The 22,657-nt window shown below is 40.3% G+C and overlaps 1 protein-coding gene across 1 annotated transcript; it reads left to right on the plus strand.

Annotated features, from left to right (window-relative positions):
- Positions 1–6,948: 6,948 nt before the first annotated feature.
- nr6a1a (nuclear receptor subfamily 6, group A, member 1a) lies at positions 6,949–21,421 on the plus strand. Its single transcript, XM_047341238.1, has 9 exons — positions 6,949–6,988; positions 8,213–8,443; positions 9,758–9,813; positions 10,932–11,092; positions 11,913–12,143; positions 12,952–13,206; positions 14,654–14,775; positions 14,868–15,020; positions 16,168–21,421. The coding sequence occupies exons 1-9, from the start codon at positions 6,949–6,951 to the stop codon at positions 16,296–16,298; spliced, it is 1,380 nt and encodes a 459-aa protein (XP_047197194.1). The 3' UTR covers positions 16,299–21,421.
- Positions 21,422–22,657: the final 1,236 nt, after the last annotated feature.

Consider the following 22,657-nt stretch of genomic DNA (forward strand, 5'->3'; position numbering starts at 1 on the left):
CTGCTGTCTTTTTAAGCAGAGGTTTTAATGTTCGGAAAAAGGCAAATGAAAGAAACAGGACACAGGCTTAAACAGAGATGTCTGACAAGCCTCATTTCCCCACAGCTTTAACTCTTTATTTATGTTTGTGTAAAAAACATGTTACACTAAAACGATAGCACAAAATAAATAACAATAACAAGCAAACTTTATTAAAAGTAAAAATGTTGTCAAAGTGAACATGGTTTACTAAGCATGTTTTAATCCTCCACTATAGTTTATCTGGTTTAATACACCAATCCATAGAATAGAAAAATGCCCAATTGTACATGATGACGTTTTTGCTGCTATTAAACTAAAACATACCAACTCAAAATAGTAAAAATATAGTAAAAAATAGATACACAGATTTGGTAACTTTTATAACCATCCTTCTCCCTTTGGAGAAAACAACAAACTGTCAACGGATGTTCAACACGACAACATTTCTTTATAAAAACAAGTTAAAATGTTGTCAGTGTAATAATCAATGTAGGGTAACTTTAATGAAAATTCAGGTATCACTCGTATGTATACAAAAAAAATCTAATGATAGCCAGCGCTATACTATTAGTGCAACCTGTGAGTGTAAGGATAGATCACTTAACAAGAACACAAATTAAAATAAAACGTATGGATTCAGTCCAATTGTAAGAAAGCTCTTCTCCCTCTGTGCATATTAACTCTTATTTAAAATTTACACTGAATAAAAACCAACATTTAAATGATCTTTTCAGATGCAAACAAAGCTCAGACGGTGAGGCCGACTCCTACAGTCAAGGTCTTTTCCCATATTATTTAACAAAGTACCATCACTGTTATTAGCATAACATTAAAATGTATCCTATCCTTGGTGTGGTATTAGTCAATGCTAATGTTTTAGCCTCTAAGCCTGGGTGTATATTATCAAGAGCACAACATCAACAGGTTACCTTTGTCTCGTGGTTGAGCCCAATCTACAACTGCATGCATGTTACTTAAAAGATTAGCATCACAGTGTGGGCTGCTGGGAATGCTGGATCTCAGTCCCAGAGGGTCTTCAAACGCTTTGTACATACCAGTCATAGTAAGAGAAATGCTTCCCTTCTTCACCCCCAGGTAGGAGAGATAAGTTTCAGAGAAGAGATGAGGAGTTGAAAAGGGGGAAGGAGAAAGAATCAGACATGGTGGGTGCCAGCAGCGGAAAAGTACAGCACATTCCTCCATCCCCCGCTCCCTGTCTCAGCTGGGCACGATTGTGATGGAAAGCCCGAGACAAAACCTGAAGAGAAAACCCCTTCAGCAGCAGGCCTTGTTGCTCTGTCAGCCACTCAAAGGGCTGCTTTACACTATACATCAGCCTTTGTGTGCATAGGGTGTGGACAATAGGGAGATTTGGCCACGATACATCCCTGTTCTCAGTGTGATGCTGCTCAGAGGGGGTCAAAGAGGTAGTGAAACCTGGGCAATATTTAATCGGGCACCTTTACTCAGTAGAGCATAGAAAAGTGTGTGAGATGAAATAGTCATTCCTTGTAAAAAGCATATCTCACCCAGTCAGCTCGCTCACAGTTAGCATGGGCTAGGACATACAGGAGCAGTGGGAAGGAAACAAGAGCGCTGTTTGTCTTTGCCACTGACTGGGGCTTCAAATGCTCAACTTGCTGGTTTACGTTAAAGTTTGGAATGAAACCCAGGCTGACCCCTGAGAAACAATGCTGCCTTTAATGGGCCTTTGGGGGTGGGGGTCTGTGTGTGTGTGTGTGTGTGTGTGTGTGTGTGTGTGTGTGTGTGTGTGTGTGTGTGTGTGTGTGTGTGTGTGTGTGTGTGTGTGTGTGTGTGTGTGTGTGTGTGTGTGTGTGTGTGTGTGTGTGTGTGTGTGTGTGGAGGGATGAGTGTTCCTTTAATTAAACTAAAGAGACAGAAAGAGAGGCTGGAGATCAACCATGCAATCATCTCACCTTAACGTATAAATTTAGCAATGATAAAAAAACAGTTACTAGTGGTATCCAGGTAGTGGATACAGAATCCACTTCCACGTCATTAACAAAACTAAGCTGCACTGAAACTGTGTATAATCCAGTTTCAGTACTAAAATTATGAACTCATTCAATAATTTAATGTTGCATTTCTTTAAAGTTGTACAGACGATTTAAAGAAAGTAGGTCATTAAAGGGACTGACTTGTGACTTGTAGTCCCTAGTATGGATCAATCTCCACAAATGCTAAATTCTTCATTTTCCATAATGCAACCAAAAGCATATTTCAGACTATCCCTGGCTGGTAAACACCCACATCATTGAAACTTCACTTCTCCAATTTTTAACAGGGTTTCTGTTAAAAATCTGTTAAAAATGTGTAGCCTTCAAGAACAGACTCCGATAACCCTGAGGATATCCTCAGGGTTATTTTGTCCGACTTGATAAAGCTCCCTTATAGGGGGAGAGCTATATAGGACATTATGTAACCTTTTCTACAGGCTGAGGCTGCATCCACACTAACACAGTTTCGTTTTACAATGCTGTTTTAGTGTAACAAAAACAATCTCCATCCAGATGAATGTTTTAGCTGCGCATCATAAATGCTCCACGGATGATGAGATGCAACTGTTACTGAAAGTAAGTGACACCAACATTCCTTGTTGCATTCACAACTGGTAGTCGGGGCTAAAGTGGTGTCGATTGTTCTTTCAGGCACACAGAAGGTCTCTGTTATGGAAAACAAAATGAAAAGCATCTTGACAGGCCTCTGTGACCAACAAGCCACTTCCTCCTCAACACATTTGGTCATCAAATACTGTTATCAGGAGAGAAGAGCAATTATCCAACAGGATCAAGTAAGAGCTCCAACATAAACAACATTATAGGTTGTTTGTCCCTACCTTCTGATACAGCTATAGAGGTAAACCAGCAGCAGGTATACCAGACCTTCGTGGAATATTCACGATTTAAGTACTAAAAGTAGTTGGTTCGATTTTGCAGAGGAAATGGTGGTTGGGTCAAAGTAACAACTTCCTCAATTCCTGATTGCCCATCCACCCCAACCTCACTCCAATGCAGACTCTGTCAACTCTTAATATGAAGCCGCCCGACTTCCTCATTTGATCCTGTATTACAGCCAATAGAGGTCACTTAGCAATGGGTAGTAAGTCTTATTCCTCATTTTCACTTGTAATTCATGTTCGAAGTCACAAACATAGAGGTACTCTCTTGGAAGTCTGCTAAATAACCCAGGTGTCTCTTTCCCATCACTGCCGATCAGAGCCGAAGCCAATAAAAACCTGTGTCTACTGCAGACTCATTTGACCAAGGAGTGAATACTGATTGTATCCATTCCCATCGCAGACAAAAGCTAGATGTTAGTTTGTATTATTGGGGTTTTTGACTGGAGAAAAGGGGCTTTATTGTGATGTTTTCTACAGGATGACCTCAAAATTGTCTGAACATCGTAATTCATTTTTATAGTACATCAGAAAATGGCTGTTTCACAAAGCAAAGCAGCGGCTACACAACAACAGATTTATTTCTTATCTACAGTAGCATCTAGCCATTCAGACTTTTTGACCAGAGATGAAATTACCTCAACTCTTATTGTAATCGGTTGGAGACAGAAATGTCACGGACAAATATCTCCAAACTTAAAGTCAGGGTCAAACATGCTGCTGGCAGGAATTTCACAGAGGGAAATCCTTAAGTTAAATGTCATGAATATTTAATTGTTATCTACAGGCAGGAGGAGGAGGAGTCATAGGACGTGACACGCTGAGATCAAGTGTGTGAAAGTGTGAAGTCGCCTGTTTATATGGTGGCCATGCACTTGAAAGACAGGGTGATAGATTTGGCAAATAAGCCTGAGTGATGGCATCTAATGGCCATTGTGTTTTTTCCTCACAGAAGGAAGTCAGGCCTTTCACATGGGGTGGGCAGTGAAATATATGGTTTTAATGTCTTCACTGAATGAGCACATGGTCTGACAAATGGTTGTGTGAAGAGGTGAGGATCCATACTGTCATCAATTTGATCTTCCACATGTTTTATCAGGCCAGATATCTAACATCCTACTGCAGGGTGGAGCTGATCACTGCAGGAAAAGCATAGTTAAAAACCGAAAGTGCACGTTTGCTTTGTGAGGACGATGGTTAGTAGTACAAAAGTTTGTTGGCTCTTTCTTCTCAGGCTTCAGAGGTGTCGCTTTGCTTTACTCTGAAGCTTAGCAGCTGAAAAGCTCTTTATTCTTGCCTGAGCTGAATCGCTGCTGAACTGCCCCTCAACTCACACTTGAGAAAACTGTGTGCTGCGTGTCACCCAGACTGAAGTTCAGTCAGAGCCAGCATGCAGGAGACTCTAGCAAATTAATACAGATGACTCACCAACTTAGACAATATATATCGACTTTATAGCTATGTGTGACAGTAAATTGCCCCCCTCTCCATTACTACCCATGGGACACTAGCGCTGTGTAGAACCCAAACTGCAGATATGAATAGATACAGTATAATTTGTTGATATATGGATAGATAAGATAAGAAAGTAGAAAATGATCCAGTATGTTCCAAAAGAAAATCATAGCCACAATCCCCACTGGTTTTTGAATTGATGAATGATATGTGTCTGACAAAGATAATGTCACCTGTACAATCACAAATCTATTTGGAACATTTACTTGGAACAAAGGCCCAACATTGTGTGAGAACTATCAATGAAGTTATAAAGGCAAATTCAAGCTGCAAAATTGTGAACTTTATGAAGGTAATTAATTTTGATTTAGCTACTGCATTAGAGCCCAAACAATTATCAATTTGTTGTTGTTTGATATTTTATTGGAATCATTATTCTTATTACTCAATTTTCAAGCGTACATTTGTTCTGCTCAGCTTGTTGTTACACTATAGTAAACTGATCACATTTTGTTTTTGGACTGTTGGTTGTTATCGGGCTGGGGCGTTAGAAAATTATGATCAACCTTTTTCAATTTACAATTTTTACACCAAAAAATTATTGGAAAAAAAAGTCTACAAATTAATCTATAATGACAATAATCATTGGTTGTCTCGGCATAATTATAAAGACTATATTCTTTCTATATTAAAAGTGATAGAACTGTGCTAATTATCTCTGTAAAGCAATAAGGTCACCCTGCGTCCTCTAAAAGATTAAGTGTAAAATGAGACAACAGCGTGGTGAGGATATTCTTCTGAATGGAAGCGCTCTCCTTCTGCGACTTAACCTCTGTGCCGTATAGAATTAATCACCGGAATAGTTAAATTCTAGTCCCAGGATGGCCTCACCGTGTGACGCCCCATTGTTTCCGTACAGTATGGCTGCCCCTGCGGACTTCTGCACGCAGCAAACTTAAACCTCACAGCATCATTTAAATGGTAATCTCTCTCTGTGCTTTAGAAGTCCTCTATTCACCATTCATTATCTGGGAGAGGCTTTATGCCATGTGCACCCCCGCACCACCCCCTACCCCTTCTAATTACCTTTAGTGCATGAACCCTGCTGCCTACTATGAAACCCCCCCTCTCTCTGGGAGGGAGGCTTAGCTCTCAGCTCAGTCACATGCCTCTGATGAGCTGCCCCTTTAAATTATATATATATATAGACACACACACTCAAAAGCTGAATATTAAAGATTGTTACTGTGGCCTGTTGATTGTCAGAGGCAGTATCAACTGTGTGTGTTAGACTGTTCAGCAGCTCAAGACAAACGTGTATAGTCTATGATTTGTTCAGAGAAATCTGAAACTTATCAATATGACATCTTTACAGAATTTCTCAAGTAAATTGTTTTCATGTCAGCTCCTATCTTTCTTTAACCAAACTGTCAATCATTATTTAAATTGTCACTGTTTTCCAGCTCAAATGTGAGGATTTATGATGAGCTTTTTATATTTAGATCAAATGACTTGGTTATACTCAACACAAGAGTAATTTATAATTGTTTCTGTACATAGAGCATGTATTTTTGATAAAGCAGTGTTACATAGTTCTTATACAATCCTTATTATTTTAATTAGATAAAGTACTTAAATAATATAATTAATTAATAATCATATATAACACTGCAGGTTCAGCATATCTGTATCAATCCACATGGTGTTATTGTTTGTTCATGAATTTGTGAACAGAAGACGGTAGTGAGACCAAGGCTTAAAGTGAAGGATTCCAGTAACAAGCACCAGCAAGGAATTGCCTTCCTCTACAAATGGAGGCCATGCAGGAGACCTGCTTGTCTGGCTCCATTATTGGCTTTCCAACCTCAGAAGCCCATAGGAGGGTAAAGGTCCTGCCTGTGTGCAGTGCAGTGCGCTGCATTACACGGGAGTCTTGGATTAATCAGGAGTCCAGGTTAATCTCCAGGCTCAGCAGACAGCATTAACCTGCTGGACAGCAGCCTCTGACCTGTTCTGTCTCTTTGTGGCTACACATGTGAAAGCACACACGCTGCTGTCCACACACAGTTTTGTGTTTATAATGAACTCAGCCTATCTTTAATAGAATGAAACCATTCTCTACCTCAGCCAATAGCCTATGGTCCTGCTGTAGTGTCATACTTAAGTAGAATGTTTGAGGTACTTATGATACTTCCATTCCATTCATTTTGTCTGACAGCTAGTAAATTTTATGAGGGAGGTTTTTAATACAGTGGATAATACGTTATTAAAGGCTTCATCTAATCCAGCCAATCAAAAATTGCCGCTGGTAACTGAGAGCATGGCGGTGGGACACAAGAAGCTGACTATATATTGAACCAAACCGATACCAATGCAGCTGTCTCACCACACCTTGTCTTTGAGCTACATTAGAGAAGCAGGAACCCCCATTACATCACATGCATCAACATGTTGTATAAGTGTAGCCTCAGGTCCCGATATGTCTGAACTCAAGCCCTGACACTGATCATCTGCAGGTCACATTCCTGCTGCAGGCAGAGCTGATGGCCGTAACCATGGTGTCCAACCCGTCCAACCCGTCCACTCTCTGCGTCTGTTAGCAGGAGGGGTGTGGTGTGTAGAGCTTCTTTATGTGTGTGTTATAAAGCTTAAAAGACCATGATAGCTAAGAATATGCATGAATATAATCTGACTTAATTGTCAGCTTCCTCCTCGATGAGTTTGATTATGTGTATCATGTGGCCTGGAGGTAGACGGAGGATTAGGAGAAGATTTCCAGCAGCTTTTACCGATTGCTGTCTTTCCAGTTTGAGAACACCTTCACACTTAGTTAAGAAGCTTCACAAGGAAGGTCCTCAGTCGAAAGCATCTGTCTTTGATCCTCCCCCAAGTCTATCTGTATGTTCCGCCATACATCCACAAGTCTTTTTGAAACAGACATTGGCCCAGTTTTTCTTCTTTTTTAAAAGTCTCCCTCTTCCATGGTCAGAAAGCTGTCAGTGAGCCTTTCAACCAATTTAAACAACTATGTGCTTGGTTCAGGACCTCCTGTTCCACACCACTGTCCCACTGTGCCACAAGCCCCCTCCTCTTATCCTGAGCCCCCAAATATCCCCTCACATGTGTTCCAAATCACTGCCCTCATTTATTCCTAATCCTATTCTAACAGCCTTTCAGTTTTGAGTGATCAGCAAAAAGTGTGTGCTGTTTTAGGAGAAAGAATGAGGGTTAATGATTGAGAAAGTACCTGTGTAGGATCCATGTAAAGAGATACTACTATGGACTGAGAGCTGGTAGATTTTAAAGCACTTGATTGGAAGATAAGCTGCCATTTCGAAGTACAAGTTACAAGACGATTTTAAGGATAATGGTGTTCGATAGAGAGAGCATCTCTAGACCACATGTCACAACTGACAAATTGAACTAAATTTGACAGAAATACATATTAGACATCAGTGTGTATTTGGGTGAGTTTCGCTGAGAGAGAAAGGCCTCTTCAATGTGATGTTGTTAAGAGAAAGGAGAGGTTGTAAACAAATCAGTCGTGTCATATGCCTTTCTGCCTCCTCTCACCAGAGTTTCTGAATAAAACATAATCTACACAACGTCTCCATTCTCCATCCTGCTGCCTGTTACACCTCCACTTTCAGAAAATGAGAGTTAGATTTTAAGCATCCTTCGGATTAGCCAGCGCCTGGATAGCACTTAAGCCTCGACCACCCCCATGATCTCAATTAAAAACTTGTGCCTTCAGCAAGGGTTTTGCAGAGAGTGGATTTCTAAATCTGTCCCTTTTCCCTCTTTTTCTTCCGTCTGCAGATGATCCAGCTGACCAGCGTACTTGCCTTATCTGTGGAGATCGTGCCACAGGCCTGCACTATGGCATCATCTCTTGTGAGGGCTGCAAGGGCTTCTTCAAGCGCAGCATCTGCAACAAGCGTGTGTACCGCTGCAGCCGCGACAAGAACTGTGAGATGTCACGCAAGCAGCGCAACCGCTGCCAGTACTGCCGCCTGCTCAAGTGTCTGCAAATGGGGATGAACCGCAAAGGTAACATTTGGACACACACAGGACATTACTTCAGTTGACATTATACGCTTTCAGTGCTCCCACCTGCAAGAGAAAACGAAAAAACAAGTCTTTTGATTATTTGTCTCCATTTAACAGCTAAGATTTCCATTCATGGTAAAAGCATGTTTTTAGTATTGCACATCAAGGCTTCTCCTTGAAAGTGAAATAATTATTTTCATAGTTTTTAGTTTTAGTTTCTTCTTACAGACAAGAGCAAAGTCTACATGTTACAACAATCAAAATGAGAAAATCAACAAAATAGTCTGCAGCCTCAGATTATTTACAATATTAATTCAACTAATGTATTTTTTTTATAAACAGAATTTCCTCTTTTATTTATTAGTTAACGGTGACATCCCAAAACGTTTTTATTACTACCTTTCATTACAAGAATATAGAAAAACTTTTATTTGTTTGATAATTTTTCACAGAGGCAGTAAATCCTCACATTTTACAAACTGAATCTAGTAAATCTTTAGCTTTTTCCTCTTGAAAGGTTACTTGAATGATTAAACGTTTATAAACATAATTCATCAATTGTATTCATTTACTAATGGGTTGTAGCTCCAGTTAAGTCTTTTCAGAATCAGATCAGACTTGTTCAAAACTAATTTAACTTGAATGAAATATTATATAATTTTTTTATCAAACTGTCGAAATTTTGAAACCAGTGTATGCTTTATTTTATGGATGTTTCGATGTGATGTTACCCTTACAGTTAATGGACGTTTCAACAATGCAACTAACTTAAAAAAGATCACACCACTCAACATGTTGGTCTACTACAGCTGCTCCAACCTGCTCGCAAGGCTCAAATATTGGTTGTTCCAATGAATATTTGTTCTTACAGTTCCTCTGAGGTGCTTAGTGACACACACATTCATACAGTAAGCACTAGTAGGAGTAATGTTGTTTGTTCCAATTGCCTATGCTGCCCCCTAGTGGATGAAACTATTTAAGTGACCTCAGATTTCATTTTGTTTGACTTATTCTCCAAATGTATAAATTCGGTTCAGCTTGTCTTGTCACATGAAATAGATTTACTTAACTCACAGTGTTAAACAAATAATCCCTATGGAACAGAAAGATAAATGTTTGCCTGCTAACAGATGGAGGAAAAGCTGTAGTTCAAACCAAAGGGAAAAAATCCCCACATGGATGTACAGGGCGTGAGGCAGTGCAGTGTTTGATTGATTTCAGCCACTAGGTAGAGCTGTGATACTAATCATGAATCGTGTTCTTGTTCTTGTTCATGGAGCAAATGTAAATGAAATCTTTCTTTTTGTCATGTAGCAATCAGGGAGGATGGCATGCCAGGAGGGAGGAACAAAAGCATCGGGCCTGTTCAGGTACATTGACGACTTCATTTTCAATAATCCCCTGAAATGTTCTCATGACATTCACTCACTCTCTCTATATACAATCACTCTATACATATTACCCTGGCTCAGTCCCAGAGTTAGCTCACTTACCATTTAGTGCACAAACCATTCAATTAAATAAATGGTAAATGGTCTGTATTTATATAGAGCTTTTCTAGTCTTGATGACCACTGAAAGTGTGTTACAGTACAATTTGCCAATCACCCATTCACACACACATTCATACAGTGCATCTTTTCGGGCCATTCGCGTTCAGCATCTTGCTAAAGAGGGGAAGACTGGGATTGAACCATCGACCTTCTGGTTGGAGGACAACCGCTCTAACCGGTGCTGTAATGCTAACCATGTGGGTGTACCCTTGAAGGATGTAATGAGCGTGAGCACTGACCTTGTTATATCATCAGAATTAAAATGTAGCACTGATAATTCCCTATTCAGCACCAGCTTCATTTGAGAGAACAAATGGTCAGGAAAATGGGTGACATGAGGCTAAGTACCACTGAGTCACTATTCAGGGGAGGGATGAGCTCAATTCATTCCAACTCAATTCAGTGAGTAAAAAAACCGAAACCCCAGCTTCTATTAAAATACGGCTTTATTTCTAAACCCTAACGAAAGGAGGACCTCTCTGTCATTAACATGGAATGAATTGCTGTTTCAATGTAGGTACTGAATTGATAGAAATGACAATGAATTGACCCCAGCTACAGACACAAGACACTACATTTTCCGGAATGTTAATGCCTTTCTAAATAGCTTTAGTCTGTGCTTTCTCCCAGCACAGACCTGCAAGGATTCTATTGTTTTAGGTGTGTGTGTGTGTGTGTGTGTATCAGTCAGTCAAATGCACACACATGCGTACACACACAGGCGCGTACCTGTTTGCCTCCTTTCTTTCTTTCTCTAGCTCCCTGTTTCATTGTGTGATTGTGTCCTTGCTCCTGAACATTTGATTGAGAAGCAGCACAGAGCTAGTCACTGCTAATCAGTTGAACTGAGACACATCGTGCCTTTGGTCTTATGAGGATGTCCTATAAGCGGAAAAAACCCCAACAACCTCTAAACTGTGTATTTGTGTGTTTTAGATCACGGAGGAGGAGATAGAGCGGATCATGTCAGGGCAGGAGTTCAAGGAGGATGCCCCGGAGCACAACTGGGGCAACAACGGCGACAGCGACCACAGCTCTCCCAGCAACGGAGCTTCGGAGGGCAACCAGCCGTCACCTGCCTCCACTCTCTCATCCAAGTGAGTTGTTCATCTCATCCACTCAGCCGTACAGCGCTGGCACTTGGCCCATCAGTGAGATAATGAGCCGGCCCTGACAGTCTAACACCTCATTCCTGTCTCATCCAGACTTCAGTTGAGGCATTCATCAACCTAAGAATGCCTGAATATGCAGCTCCTCAAGCTTGGTGATGATAGCAAACACAAAGAGCTTGCAGCACTATCTGCTGTTCTTGCTAAGGAGACGAGCATATTGTCTATCTGCACTCATCAAGGGCAAATATTGTCTAGGTACTCGCATGACGGTATTTATTTTCGTCTCATTTTGTATAAACAGAAGATTTATCTCTGCAGCCACACAGCCTGGTAACTATTCAGAGGAATACTTGTTTTATCAAATTAAATCTGAGCAGAAATGAACAACAAAATAGAATGCCTGAGCAGAGAAAGCTTTGGTATGCAGGTACAAAGTGAACTGCAAAGTTTAGTCTACAAGTTTCCTAAGAAATTTACAAAACAATGTTAATACAAAAGAGCACCGAGCTCCACCAGAGTCGAGTATAAAGGTCACAGGTTATATGACTGTATGTCCAGAACAGAGGTTTAGTTGTATATAATAGTGGCATGTTTTGCAAAACATAGCACAAACACAGGATGCAGAGGGAAACCACTGGCTTTGCTCTCTACTGAACACACAGATATGAGACGTATCAATCGCATCTGCCTCTGAGTAAGATGGTGTATTTCTCAAAATGTCCAACTATTCCTTTTATATTAAAAAGAATTCAGATGTGCCCCTATCTGTCTGTGTGTGTAACCTTTGACCTCTGTGTGCATACAGTCGCTCTGTGGAAATGAACGGCTACACGGCAGCCCTCAGGGACCAGTACATCAACACCTCCATGTCCACACACTACCAGCTCCTGCCTCACCTGTTCAGCTATGCCGCCCAGTCCGGCCTGCTGGCCCCCCAGCCCCGCAGCATCTACCCACAGTCCCACCCCCTGGTGCTGCAGCTGGTGGCAGCTGAAGACCTGGCCCCACTGACCACACCTATGCTCATAGAAGACGGGTGAGACAATACAACACATGTGCATTGTGTCGATTTCTTCCCAGCTCATAGAAAGCTTAGGTTGCTTATCACTAGAGATTTAAAAGACCACACTTTGCAGTTTTTTAAAGTCTTATCCTATTAACTACAAACTGTTAGCACAGACTTAAAAAAGTCAAAGTTCAACACTGCAGTTTTCCCATTGTGCAGCTATGTGAGAGTTTATTTTAAATAAAACTGGTCATTTATTTCATTCCAAACATTCAATGTTTTGTTATTTTATTTCTGCTGCTGATATTTTGTCCCTGTTGGTGACTTGGCCCAAGTAGAATTTAGAAGACATTGTTGAAGGCGAAGTCGACTGCAGACTGGGTTCCATGTAAAACTTTGTAATGAGAGAACAAAATTGATTTGTGTGTGTGTGTGTGTGTGTGTGTGTGTGTGTGTGTGTGTGTGTGTGTGTGTGTGTGTGTGTGTGTGTGTGTGTGTGTGTGTGTGTGTGTGTGTGTGTGTGTGTGCGCGTATAATATGCATTCATTCATAAATGACCATGTGGCAGACCTCTCGCCTACCACCTTTAATCTGTCTATTTGAATTTCAAGTTAAGAGATTTTCTAATTAACTTGTTACATCACAGGTAATGGCTAAAAAAGCAACTCTTCATTTCCACTATGACAATGGCAAAATTAATGAATTAGTAGGTAGTTAATGCGTCGTCATGGTAAATTTAGCATCAAATATGTAGTCAATCAGATTTCACGTGCTTATTAAGCTATGCACAGCAAGACAAAGTTCCCATCCTAATGCATTGTTGTCTTTTCCATCCCAGGTACAAAGTGACGCAGGTGGAGCTCTTCGCCCTGCTGTGTCGCCTGGCAGATGAGTTGCTCTTCCGTCAGATCTCCTGGATCAAGAAGCTGCCATTCTTCTGCGAGCTTTCCATAGAGGACTACACCTGCCTGCTTAGCTCCACCTGGCAGGAGCTCATCCTGCTCTCCTGCCTGACTATCTACAGTGCCCAGATCTTCGGAGACCTGGCTGACATCACTGCCAAGTATACACCGTCTGATGACGAGCTGCAAGGGTAACTGCCAATGAGTTAAAGAAGCGATTTGCATGGGGGGGCTTCCCTTATCCTTGTTTTATTACCCAAGTACATTGCAACTTGGGTCTTATATTTTGTGATTTGGATTACATTGATTTAAACCAAACCACATTTCTCTGGAGGTGTTGAGTGAAAAAGCTCTAACCTGCTCAGCACCAAACAGCTGATTGACAAGGTCAGTGACAGGCTGGAGCATTCAGCAGTTAAAGAGGCTGATATTTCCCTCAGGGAAAGCAGAGGGGGATAGAAACACAAATAAATCCAAATGAATGCTACCATTGCTCTGATCGGTTATCTAACATGTTCATGGTAACTTTATCATGTGCCATTATGGGGCCAAAAACGAGTTAATGTTGCTTAAAACATGATGTTAGAGAGACTAGCATCATATACCAGACAGATCCACACAACAATGAGGTCGCTACCCCTCGCCAATTATTTCATGCTGTCCAAATGAAATGATTAGTTGTGTTTATTACAGCCCTGCAAGGGCCAAAGACCCCAGCTTTCTTTTATTTATTGATGGTTATCAGGACGTGAAGAGGATTTCAACAAACGAGATGAAACATTTTTCCGAAACAACTTACCAACTCCACATTTAAGATTTTATATGTAACCCGTTGGAGCGAGGACAATTCCATATTTCATGAAGAGAGGTGGATATCAAGAATTAAATGTTCCCCTCTGCAACAACAAAGGCAAGACGTTCTACTCTGTGAGCACAGTATCTCTAAAAGCGTTTGATATTTCCTTGAAACCAACAGGGAATGTATTGTTGTTGGATGAGGGCCAGTGAAGTGGTGCGTGAATGGGAGGACTCCTCAGGACAGAGCTGTGGCTAGCACCGTCTGGCATGTGAAATACATGCATGTCCCATTCTGGAGAGGAAAGGATGAGTGGGGGGTTGGTTCTGTGTAAATCAGACCAGAATTATCTGACCTCATGACACACATTCTCCTAATACACTGTGCTGTTGTGCTGCTTCGGTCAATTTGCTTGTCGTTAAAGACTGGATATCTGATTTACAGTGGCGGCACTAAAGTTTGTGGGTGAGATTAGAACTATGAGAAAAACAGGGGATTGAGGTTTGATGAGTGGAATTAAACTCTGTGGGTTTTTCTAACTCTTATAAAAAGCTGGGGGATCAGCCAGACGTTTGTTAAGCACTTCCAGTAGATGTGACACATTCCCTCCCTCATTTTTGCCTTGTTCATTGAAGCATAGAAGATAATAGTGTTGAGGGGATTTTTCATTTTGTGATGAGCTACTCCACTTCACCACAGTGGATTTGAATGTGGACAGTAAACCAGTTTATCTTCTGCTTTGTTTGGAGAATATGCAGTAGCTTTAAAATGACCCTCAAGTGACAGCTTTTTACTTTGGTATTTTTCCAGTGTAAATGACAAGTCTGTGTTTTATTCCTCAGCTTCAGTGAGGATGGGATGGAAGTCATGGAGAGGCTGATATATCTGTTTCGTAAGTTCCACCAGTTGAAGATCAGTAATGAAGAGTATGCATGTATGAAGGCCATCAACTTCCTCAACCAAGGTAACAACACAAGCTCTGTTATTACATGACCCAAGCGCTTCTTGACCCGTAGTGTCTTCTCTACATGACTCCTATCATTTGTATCATTGCAGATATCAGAGGACTGTCCAACACCTCCCAGCTTGAGCAGCTGAACAAGCGCTACTGGTATGTGTGTCAGGACTACACTGAGTACAAGTACCCGCACCAGCCCAAACGCTTTCCTGAAATCATGATGTGTCTGCCGGAGATCCGCTGCATCGCAGGTAAGACCTTTGAGCCCCTGTGAAGATTCTCAGTCATCCAGTGTGATGGTTTTGTCAGGACTTGTAGAAGTGCACATAGACAACTGGACTTGCTTGTATTTTTGAAAATGTTACACCTCTCATCCAAATTGACCTCCTGTGTCTGGGTCAGACTGGGTTTGTTTTGGTCAAACCAAATCACCCAAGAAGTATGAATTACATCTCAAAGGGCTTTTTGAATTTCTCAGACGTCATGGACAAAGTCAGCTTAGATGATATGAGTATATACTTCAGCTTACACAAAGGACGTCAGCGGGTAGACGGTCCTTCAATGTGGCCCAAGACACATTCACACAATTAAAGAATGTGGCCACATGTTTCTTGGACCATCTCCCGATGTGATCCTGCTGGGTTCACACCTGTATGTAGAGCTGCAGAGACACGAGGTCCGAACAGAGCCTGAGAGCTGTCTAGTACAAAGGTTGTGTGGAATATAATGGCTCCATATTCTTTTCTGCGATCAATGTTGTGAACACGCTGGTAACTTCAGAAATATATATATATATTCTCGCTCCACTTGAACTTTTAGAGGGTTTCGGTTCATTATTACTTGGTAGTTGAAATGTCAGATATTTGGCTCAACAAATGGTGGATTAACACATTAAAAGTGGACTTTGTGTCTCGTGATTGAAGAATATAACTGAGCACTTATAACAACCTTCATATATCGCTGCCAGCCTGTGAAAACTTATATGGCAGCTTGATAAAACAATTTTCAAAAGGTGAATTACAGCGGTTTTTGAAACAGATTCATATTAGAGACAGCCCTGGATCTTTAATTCCCCTATTTGCACTCATTTTAAGAAAAAAAAAATATATAATTTTCCATAAATTCAGAATACTGTATATTTCCACAGCACTGATTCAATCAGTTCATTCTGCTCTTGACTTTGTTACTCTGACTTTCTCCCATATCAAAAAACAGTTTTCCCAATTTTCATTTTTTTTGTCCTGTGTTACCGAAAAATTCGAATTCACTCATTATCTACTCACCAGTATGCCGATGGAGGGGTGGGTGAAGTGTTTGAGTCCACAACACACTGCTGGAGTTTCAGGGGTAACTAGCCTAAGCTTAGCTCAATATAAATCAAGTTGTTTTTGTTTACAGGGAAGCTGGTGAATGTCCCTCTGGAGCAGCTCCCGCTCTTGTTCAAAGCAGTCTTGCACTCCTGCAAATCCAGCCTGACCAGCTACAGGACCGGCCCGTTGCCCTGCGTGACCACCTCCGCCGGAAACTAGACCCCCCGACCCACAGAGTCGAGGGATTGGTCTCCCCTCTTGTGAATGTGACAAGCAGCTAGTTTGTTTTTTGTAACTTTTTTCTTTATATATTTATTACATGACAGAGCTGAATGTATGCTGATTTACACTGTGCACATGCTTCTGTACAAAACAAATGCTCGTAGATGCATTGGTCTTTGGAGTTTACAAGTGTGTATCCAGTTTGCTCAATGTGTCGGTGTTGCCATTGTTAGAACTAGACTTTAAGAGAGTTTATTTTATTCAGACAGGGGCGGATAGACACGTGATGAGTGTTTTGAGACTACCTCAGGAAGATGTTATGATGTTATGTATTTTCAGGTACCTTTTTTTGCTGTTAAATGAAGAGAGGCCCGGTCTAAAACCAAATTCCTGTGGATGCTTTGGCAACTCAATCAGAGACTGAATGTTCAAAGGAGCTGCATAAATCAAAGATTGAAATCCAGTCTTTAGTTACACTGAAAATGCTAAGTTAGTTAGAAAAACTGAGCTTTTTTATCTGCATGGACTCTCAGATATTCTGCTAATGAGAGGTTATCTTGTCAATTTAACATTCCATGAGTTAAGTGACAGTTGTTGGTTCTGTGGGATCTTCGTTAAAAAAGGAGCATACGGGTATTTTTTACAATCATAGACTGGGGATGTAAGGCTTTAATGCAGAGGAAGACGAGGATATGTAGGTTTGCTGTTTTAGTTTTTATTGTTTTCCTTTTTTGACCAAAGTGTTATGCAATGCTTTTTTCAAACACCCATTGAATGGTGGGGAGCTGATAGCTTCACAAAGAAAAAAGGTTTCTTATCAATGAAGGATCAAGATAAGAAATGAATCAATCTGTGTCAGAGGGGAGAACCCTTTGCTGGACAGATGAGTATGTTGCCGGATTTCATTCTAAATGCTACTAAACATGCGCACATTCTTATGCACACATACTATATGCATAGAGGAGACGTGATTCCCAGTCTTTGCTTCTCCCTTTGCTTCTCATGAGACGGCTCATTATTTGGGCTCTTTTGCCTGTAGTGCCAGGAACTTGGTGCTTTTTCAACATACCTAAATCTAAGGTCCACAATACTGTTGTGTTGTGGGTTAAAGTGGTAGTCCGTGTAATGCTGAGCTCTTCAATTCATTCAGAACACACCAAAATCATGAAACATAACTCTTGGTGTTCTAAATAGCGAGAGATCTTCACAGGTCAGTTGATGTATACTTGACCTAGCAGAACCAAACTAGAACCAACAACAACTGGATTAAAATCATAGAAGTCAAATGAACCCAAGTCCATGAGAAGTGATTAACAGTCGGCGGTCATTGCCTTTAGTTCATTTTAAGCTGGCGCAGAGTGCTAGCCTCTGTTAGCTTTTCCAGCTTCAAACCATTTGGGAATACCCCAAATTAAAAACCAACTGGTCCATTCAAAAGTTCTGTTGGCCGGGAACTTAAGACTGTTCTCAGGTCTTACCCGGTCCAATCAAAATTTTGCACAGACCTAAGACCAGTTGTAGTTTAAGTTAGACCTGACTCCAATCTAAAGGGGACTAATAAGTGTGACCTGGTTCAGGTCAGGTCTTCAGGGTTTAAAGGTTGTTCCAAAAATCAACACGGTAAATTTTAAGTTTATCAACAGCAAAGAACTTGCGGATTGTCACTTTAACCCAGACAAAAGGGGATTCAGTGTGATTGATCTGGGCCATGTCTTAATGATTCTAGGCTAGTTTTAGAGAATTTAGGTGACCTCTGGCTTTCATATACCCTCTGTGACAGATATGCACATTGTTACAAAAAAAAAAAGCCATAGAAAATGGTCTTTATTTTTGAAGTATGAGATGATCATTTCAAACAACTTGAAGTTTCTTCTTGGTTTCTTCAAGTTTTTAGCCGTTTCATGACGTATGAACAATTTTGAAATGCAGACACAATGCAGTTCTTGCAACGACTCTCTTTTTTGCACACGACGGTGAGGTGTGGAGACCTTGACTCTCGGCCACTGCCCACCCAGCGTGTTCCTCTCTCTCAGGTCCCTGCCGACCTGGATTTAAACAGGGTAAAGTGAGTGTTATGTATTGCATTCAGGAGTTCCTCAGTGACCATGCTGATGTACTTGTAGTATTAGTAGATGTAGGTTCCAGGACATTGTAGGTCCTCTGTAGAAAAAGTGTTTTTCTTTTCCACTTTATTTCCCCCAAGGTCCCCACTCCCCCTCATTCGGTGAAAGTGGATGTGGTTTTAAGGTGAGACATGCAGTGTGGATTTTTCTTTTGGCAGTGATGATGGATGGAGCGAGAGTCTGTGGCATCATCAGAATGTCATGGCTTCTCTTGCCAGTTTCTATCGACCACTCTGTGTGCAGCCTTAACTCTACCACCAGTCCAATGCAGTGATTATCTTTCAAATGTTTCAGTTAGCCTCTTTTCATCTTTTGATTTTTATACATTTTCATGTACCTTTGTAGTTATTGTGAATGTTTTGGGGTTTTTGTTGTTTTTCAGTTTTTTGCAGAGTGAAGAGAAGGCTCTATCATTTTCAAAATTTTCAACAGATTCTTGACGTTTTTTGACATTAATAATTACTCTTTCCCTTGTCCACAGTGGTTTATGAAAAAAAAAGTATTACTCAGGCGATGTCAGCTACATTTTATATTGACAATGTTGACAGTTTTTTATGCATTATTTGATTTATTTTACAATGTGATGTTTTGGAGCAATGTTGGTTTCAAACTTGAATTACCCAAATTTTCTACTACCATTGTTCTCAGAGCAGCTGCGTCAGGTGCATAGACAATATGATCTGTGTCCTTACAGTAAAATAGACATCATTCATCACACAGATTTCTAAGGTTAAAGGGTTATTTTAGTTAAATTATAATAAACCTACTAGAAAATGTTCTCACTCACCCCGAGGGATATGTCGCCTTGGAGGTGGTTTTGATTTTATCAGCTGCAGTTTTGAGATATCTCTCTTTCACCCCTATACAATGGGAGCGGAAAGAGTTTAGTTTGTGGTGCTCACATTATTAGAAAATTACATTTTTAAAAAAAACATGTCTTTCTGCAAAAATCAGTACTGTAGTCCTAACTGTAATTGGGTTTTCATTGGAACTACTTTCTATCAAAGAAATAGTCAATATGAAACCAGCAGCAGTGTGTATAGTGCGCAGAGACTTAAAAAAATATATTTATAATGTACTTTCGTCAGTTCTGTAAGCACCACGTGGATATTTCAAAACCTGGGCATATACAACCAGAACTATATACGGTGCCAGGTGAGAAAATGTGTTTATGCAAATTTTATGATCTGACCCTTTAATCCACATGTTCTCAGGGATAGATTTTTTAATGTAACAGAAATCTGAGTGATATGATGGATCATGTTAAAGGAAAAATCCCCCTGAAATGCTTAACAATAGAGTTTAATGACAGAAATTCCAAAGATTTGAAATACAAGTGTTATCTGTCAAGTTTGGTGTGAGAATGGAAAGACCAAGGACTGCCATTTTTGCATTGATGTTCAACAGTCTAGCCAATCTGTACAGAAACAGTCAGGGAAACATAGAACCCTGCTAACTGTGTCGCAGGAGTACCCAAGGAAATTTTCAGGGTGGCAAAGAACAAAGTCCCCTCATGTCAGAGTAACTCCAGGAATGTAGTGAACATCACAGACTGCTGAGATCTGACGGTGGAAGAGGATCTGAAGTGGGATTTTTCCTTTAATGTAGCAGCAAATGCTAATCAAAGTTTAAATAAAAATATCCACAGCTACCTTACTGCCACTGCTCTGACTTCCTAACTGGCATATTTTGATACACATATGCTGATGAAAGTGTTCTTTTTATTTTCTGTATTTGTATTTGTATTTTTTTTTTGCAGACAAGGGATGTCATTTGCAATTTCTGTACTGAAACTACCTCTTTATTTGTCATCATGTTACTTTCAAATAGGTGATTTTTTGTCTTATTTATTGGTTTCATTGCACCAATGTTCTGTTATTTTGTGTCTCTTATTTCACTCAGTGACCTCTCAGCTTTAGAACACGTGCTGATGCCTGTTTTCTTTCTCATTTTTCTAATGCGTAAACACGTTGCCTCATTTCCCTTTCTAACTCAGACTCGTCTGCTGCCAGCAGCTTTTATTTTCTCTGATCTTTGACTTTTTTCCACGTTAAATTAGAGTCATCTTTTATTTCACTCCTGCCCTGTTATCCATACCAAAGATGAAAGAATGTCAGTGACAGTGTCCGCGTACTGATTAAGCGTTCACGTGATGCATTCTTACTGCAGTTAACTAGTGCTTTATTTTCCCGTGCTGACCTTTTTGAAGTACGTCTTGTTATCTTGTGAATGGCTGTTTGTTGTTTACACTATATTCACCACATCATGATATTACAGTGTGTCTGGGTTTTTTCTGTAGTCCTATGATTGTTGTTCATTGACAAGGCCTTTCAAGGTAACATGGAGTGATAACAATGGGACTGCTATCAGCTGTGACTTTGTTAATGCTGCTCGTGATCAATTATCAATCGGAGAATGTAACTGTGGTCAAACTGACATCTCCTGTTTACATGCTCTCACTTGCTCATGTCACCCTGATGCAGCGGCCCGCGGCGACAGACAGTGCAGTGCAGTGTTATCAATAGTCTAAAGGCGCTGCCACTGGATAGTCAATGTCACATTAACTGTAGGAATAGCCATTAAAAACGTATAGAAAGGAAAGGTAAAGCCAGATTTTGCACAGTTTTATTTTTTTGCAGCTGTGGTCAGGGAGGAACAACTATTAAAAGCCAGTACAGGCAAACAACACAAACGTGTTGAACCCTCGTGCTGTAGCACTGTGATAACTCTGTTGTTCAGGAGCACATGATGATAATGAGAAGAGTTTGGAGGAAGTGAATACAAATCTTGACATATCTCAGGGAAGAAATAGATTTACACATGTCATCACCTGTGATCAGACAATTGAAACGCCTTTATGTTTTTCTCTCCAGAAATCTCTTGTCTGCTCTTGTTACTTTAACTACCTGTGAAGAATGTGATCCATTACGTGTTAAAAGCATGTTTAGAATATGTTAGGACTTGAAACCAAATAAATGTGAACGTTATGCAAGTGTACACACTGTTCTACATTTTCTTTGACGGAGTAACACTGGACCACTGTTCCTCCAGAGCTGCTCAGGCATGTTCTCTCTCTGTTTAGAGTTGTTCTATATTAGATAAATTTTGATGATCAAGATCACCCTGACACATACTTGGTAATGCATTTTCCCCTCGGTGGAGCTTAACAGGTCCAGATTGGCTGGACGAACACTTATATAGATACAAATCCAAATCATCCATCTATAGAATCTCTCTGACTTTGGTCGGATGAATATCTAAACTCTTTGAAATGACTTTGTAAACCTTTACATCTCTTTAGAAATAATTAATTCTTAACCCAAAGTCTTCTGAGATCCTCTTTTTAGGCACGGCTCATATCAGTGGGAGATTTTTCTGAATAACAAAATGTTCATCAGAATTTGTGAATGTTTTTTTGTGAAAGCCTAATTAGCTCCTAACACACACCTCCTATCTGATTATAATGACATTGTGCAAACTTTGGACTCTAATTGGCTTATGTTCATGTCGTTAGCCGAGATGTTCACTTACTCTTTCCAACCGACACTGTGAATGTTTGAATGATGTATTCAATGTGGACAAGAACAATACAATGATTTGTGTGTTTATTAGTTCAAATTCATTGTGTTTGTTCATGAAGATCTGACCATGTTTTAAGACAAATTTATACATGAGTGCAGTTTCTTTCAAAGGGTTAGGTTAGGGATCTATTCTATTCACTGAGTGATACTGAGCTTATTAAGGGCTAACAAGGCAGAGGGTATAGAGCTGAAAGCCGTGTGGAATGGAGTTTGGATGTACTCGTCCCTGACCTGCTGCTCAGCGCACACCAATGTGTTTTTCACAGGGAGATACTATCATTAAAATAAGCACAAAAAAGCGTGTTTCCGCCTGTTTTAAGTCTACTCATTTACAGCAAGTCATGGCAACACAAGTTGTTTTCATCTTGATTGGTCAATGCCCAGAAACTGTTTTATGTACAGTCCACTAGTATGGCTGCTGTCATTTCAAAAAATCACATATCACCTTTAACAATCAGATCTTTGATGTTTCTGTTTGTTGATTTTTTCTTAAATTCCTATTTGTGTGGTGACACATTAAGTAGGACCATTGTTCATAGACAGACCAGTCCTAGCGTGATTCAGACAGATTCTAAAGCTCTGTGGCTGACACAGACTTCTTCTGATGCCTTAACAAAAGTGCTTCTATTTTCTAAAGTTAACCACAAGCTGG

This window comes from Hippoglossus stenolepis, chromosome 9 (genome assembly GCF_022539355.2).
Source record: "Hippoglossus stenolepis isolate QCI-W04-F060 chromosome 9, HSTE1.2, whole genome shotgun sequence".
Classification (NCBI taxonomy): Eukaryota; Metazoa; Chordata; class Actinopteri; order Pleuronectiformes; family Pleuronectidae; genus Hippoglossus; species Hippoglossus stenolepis.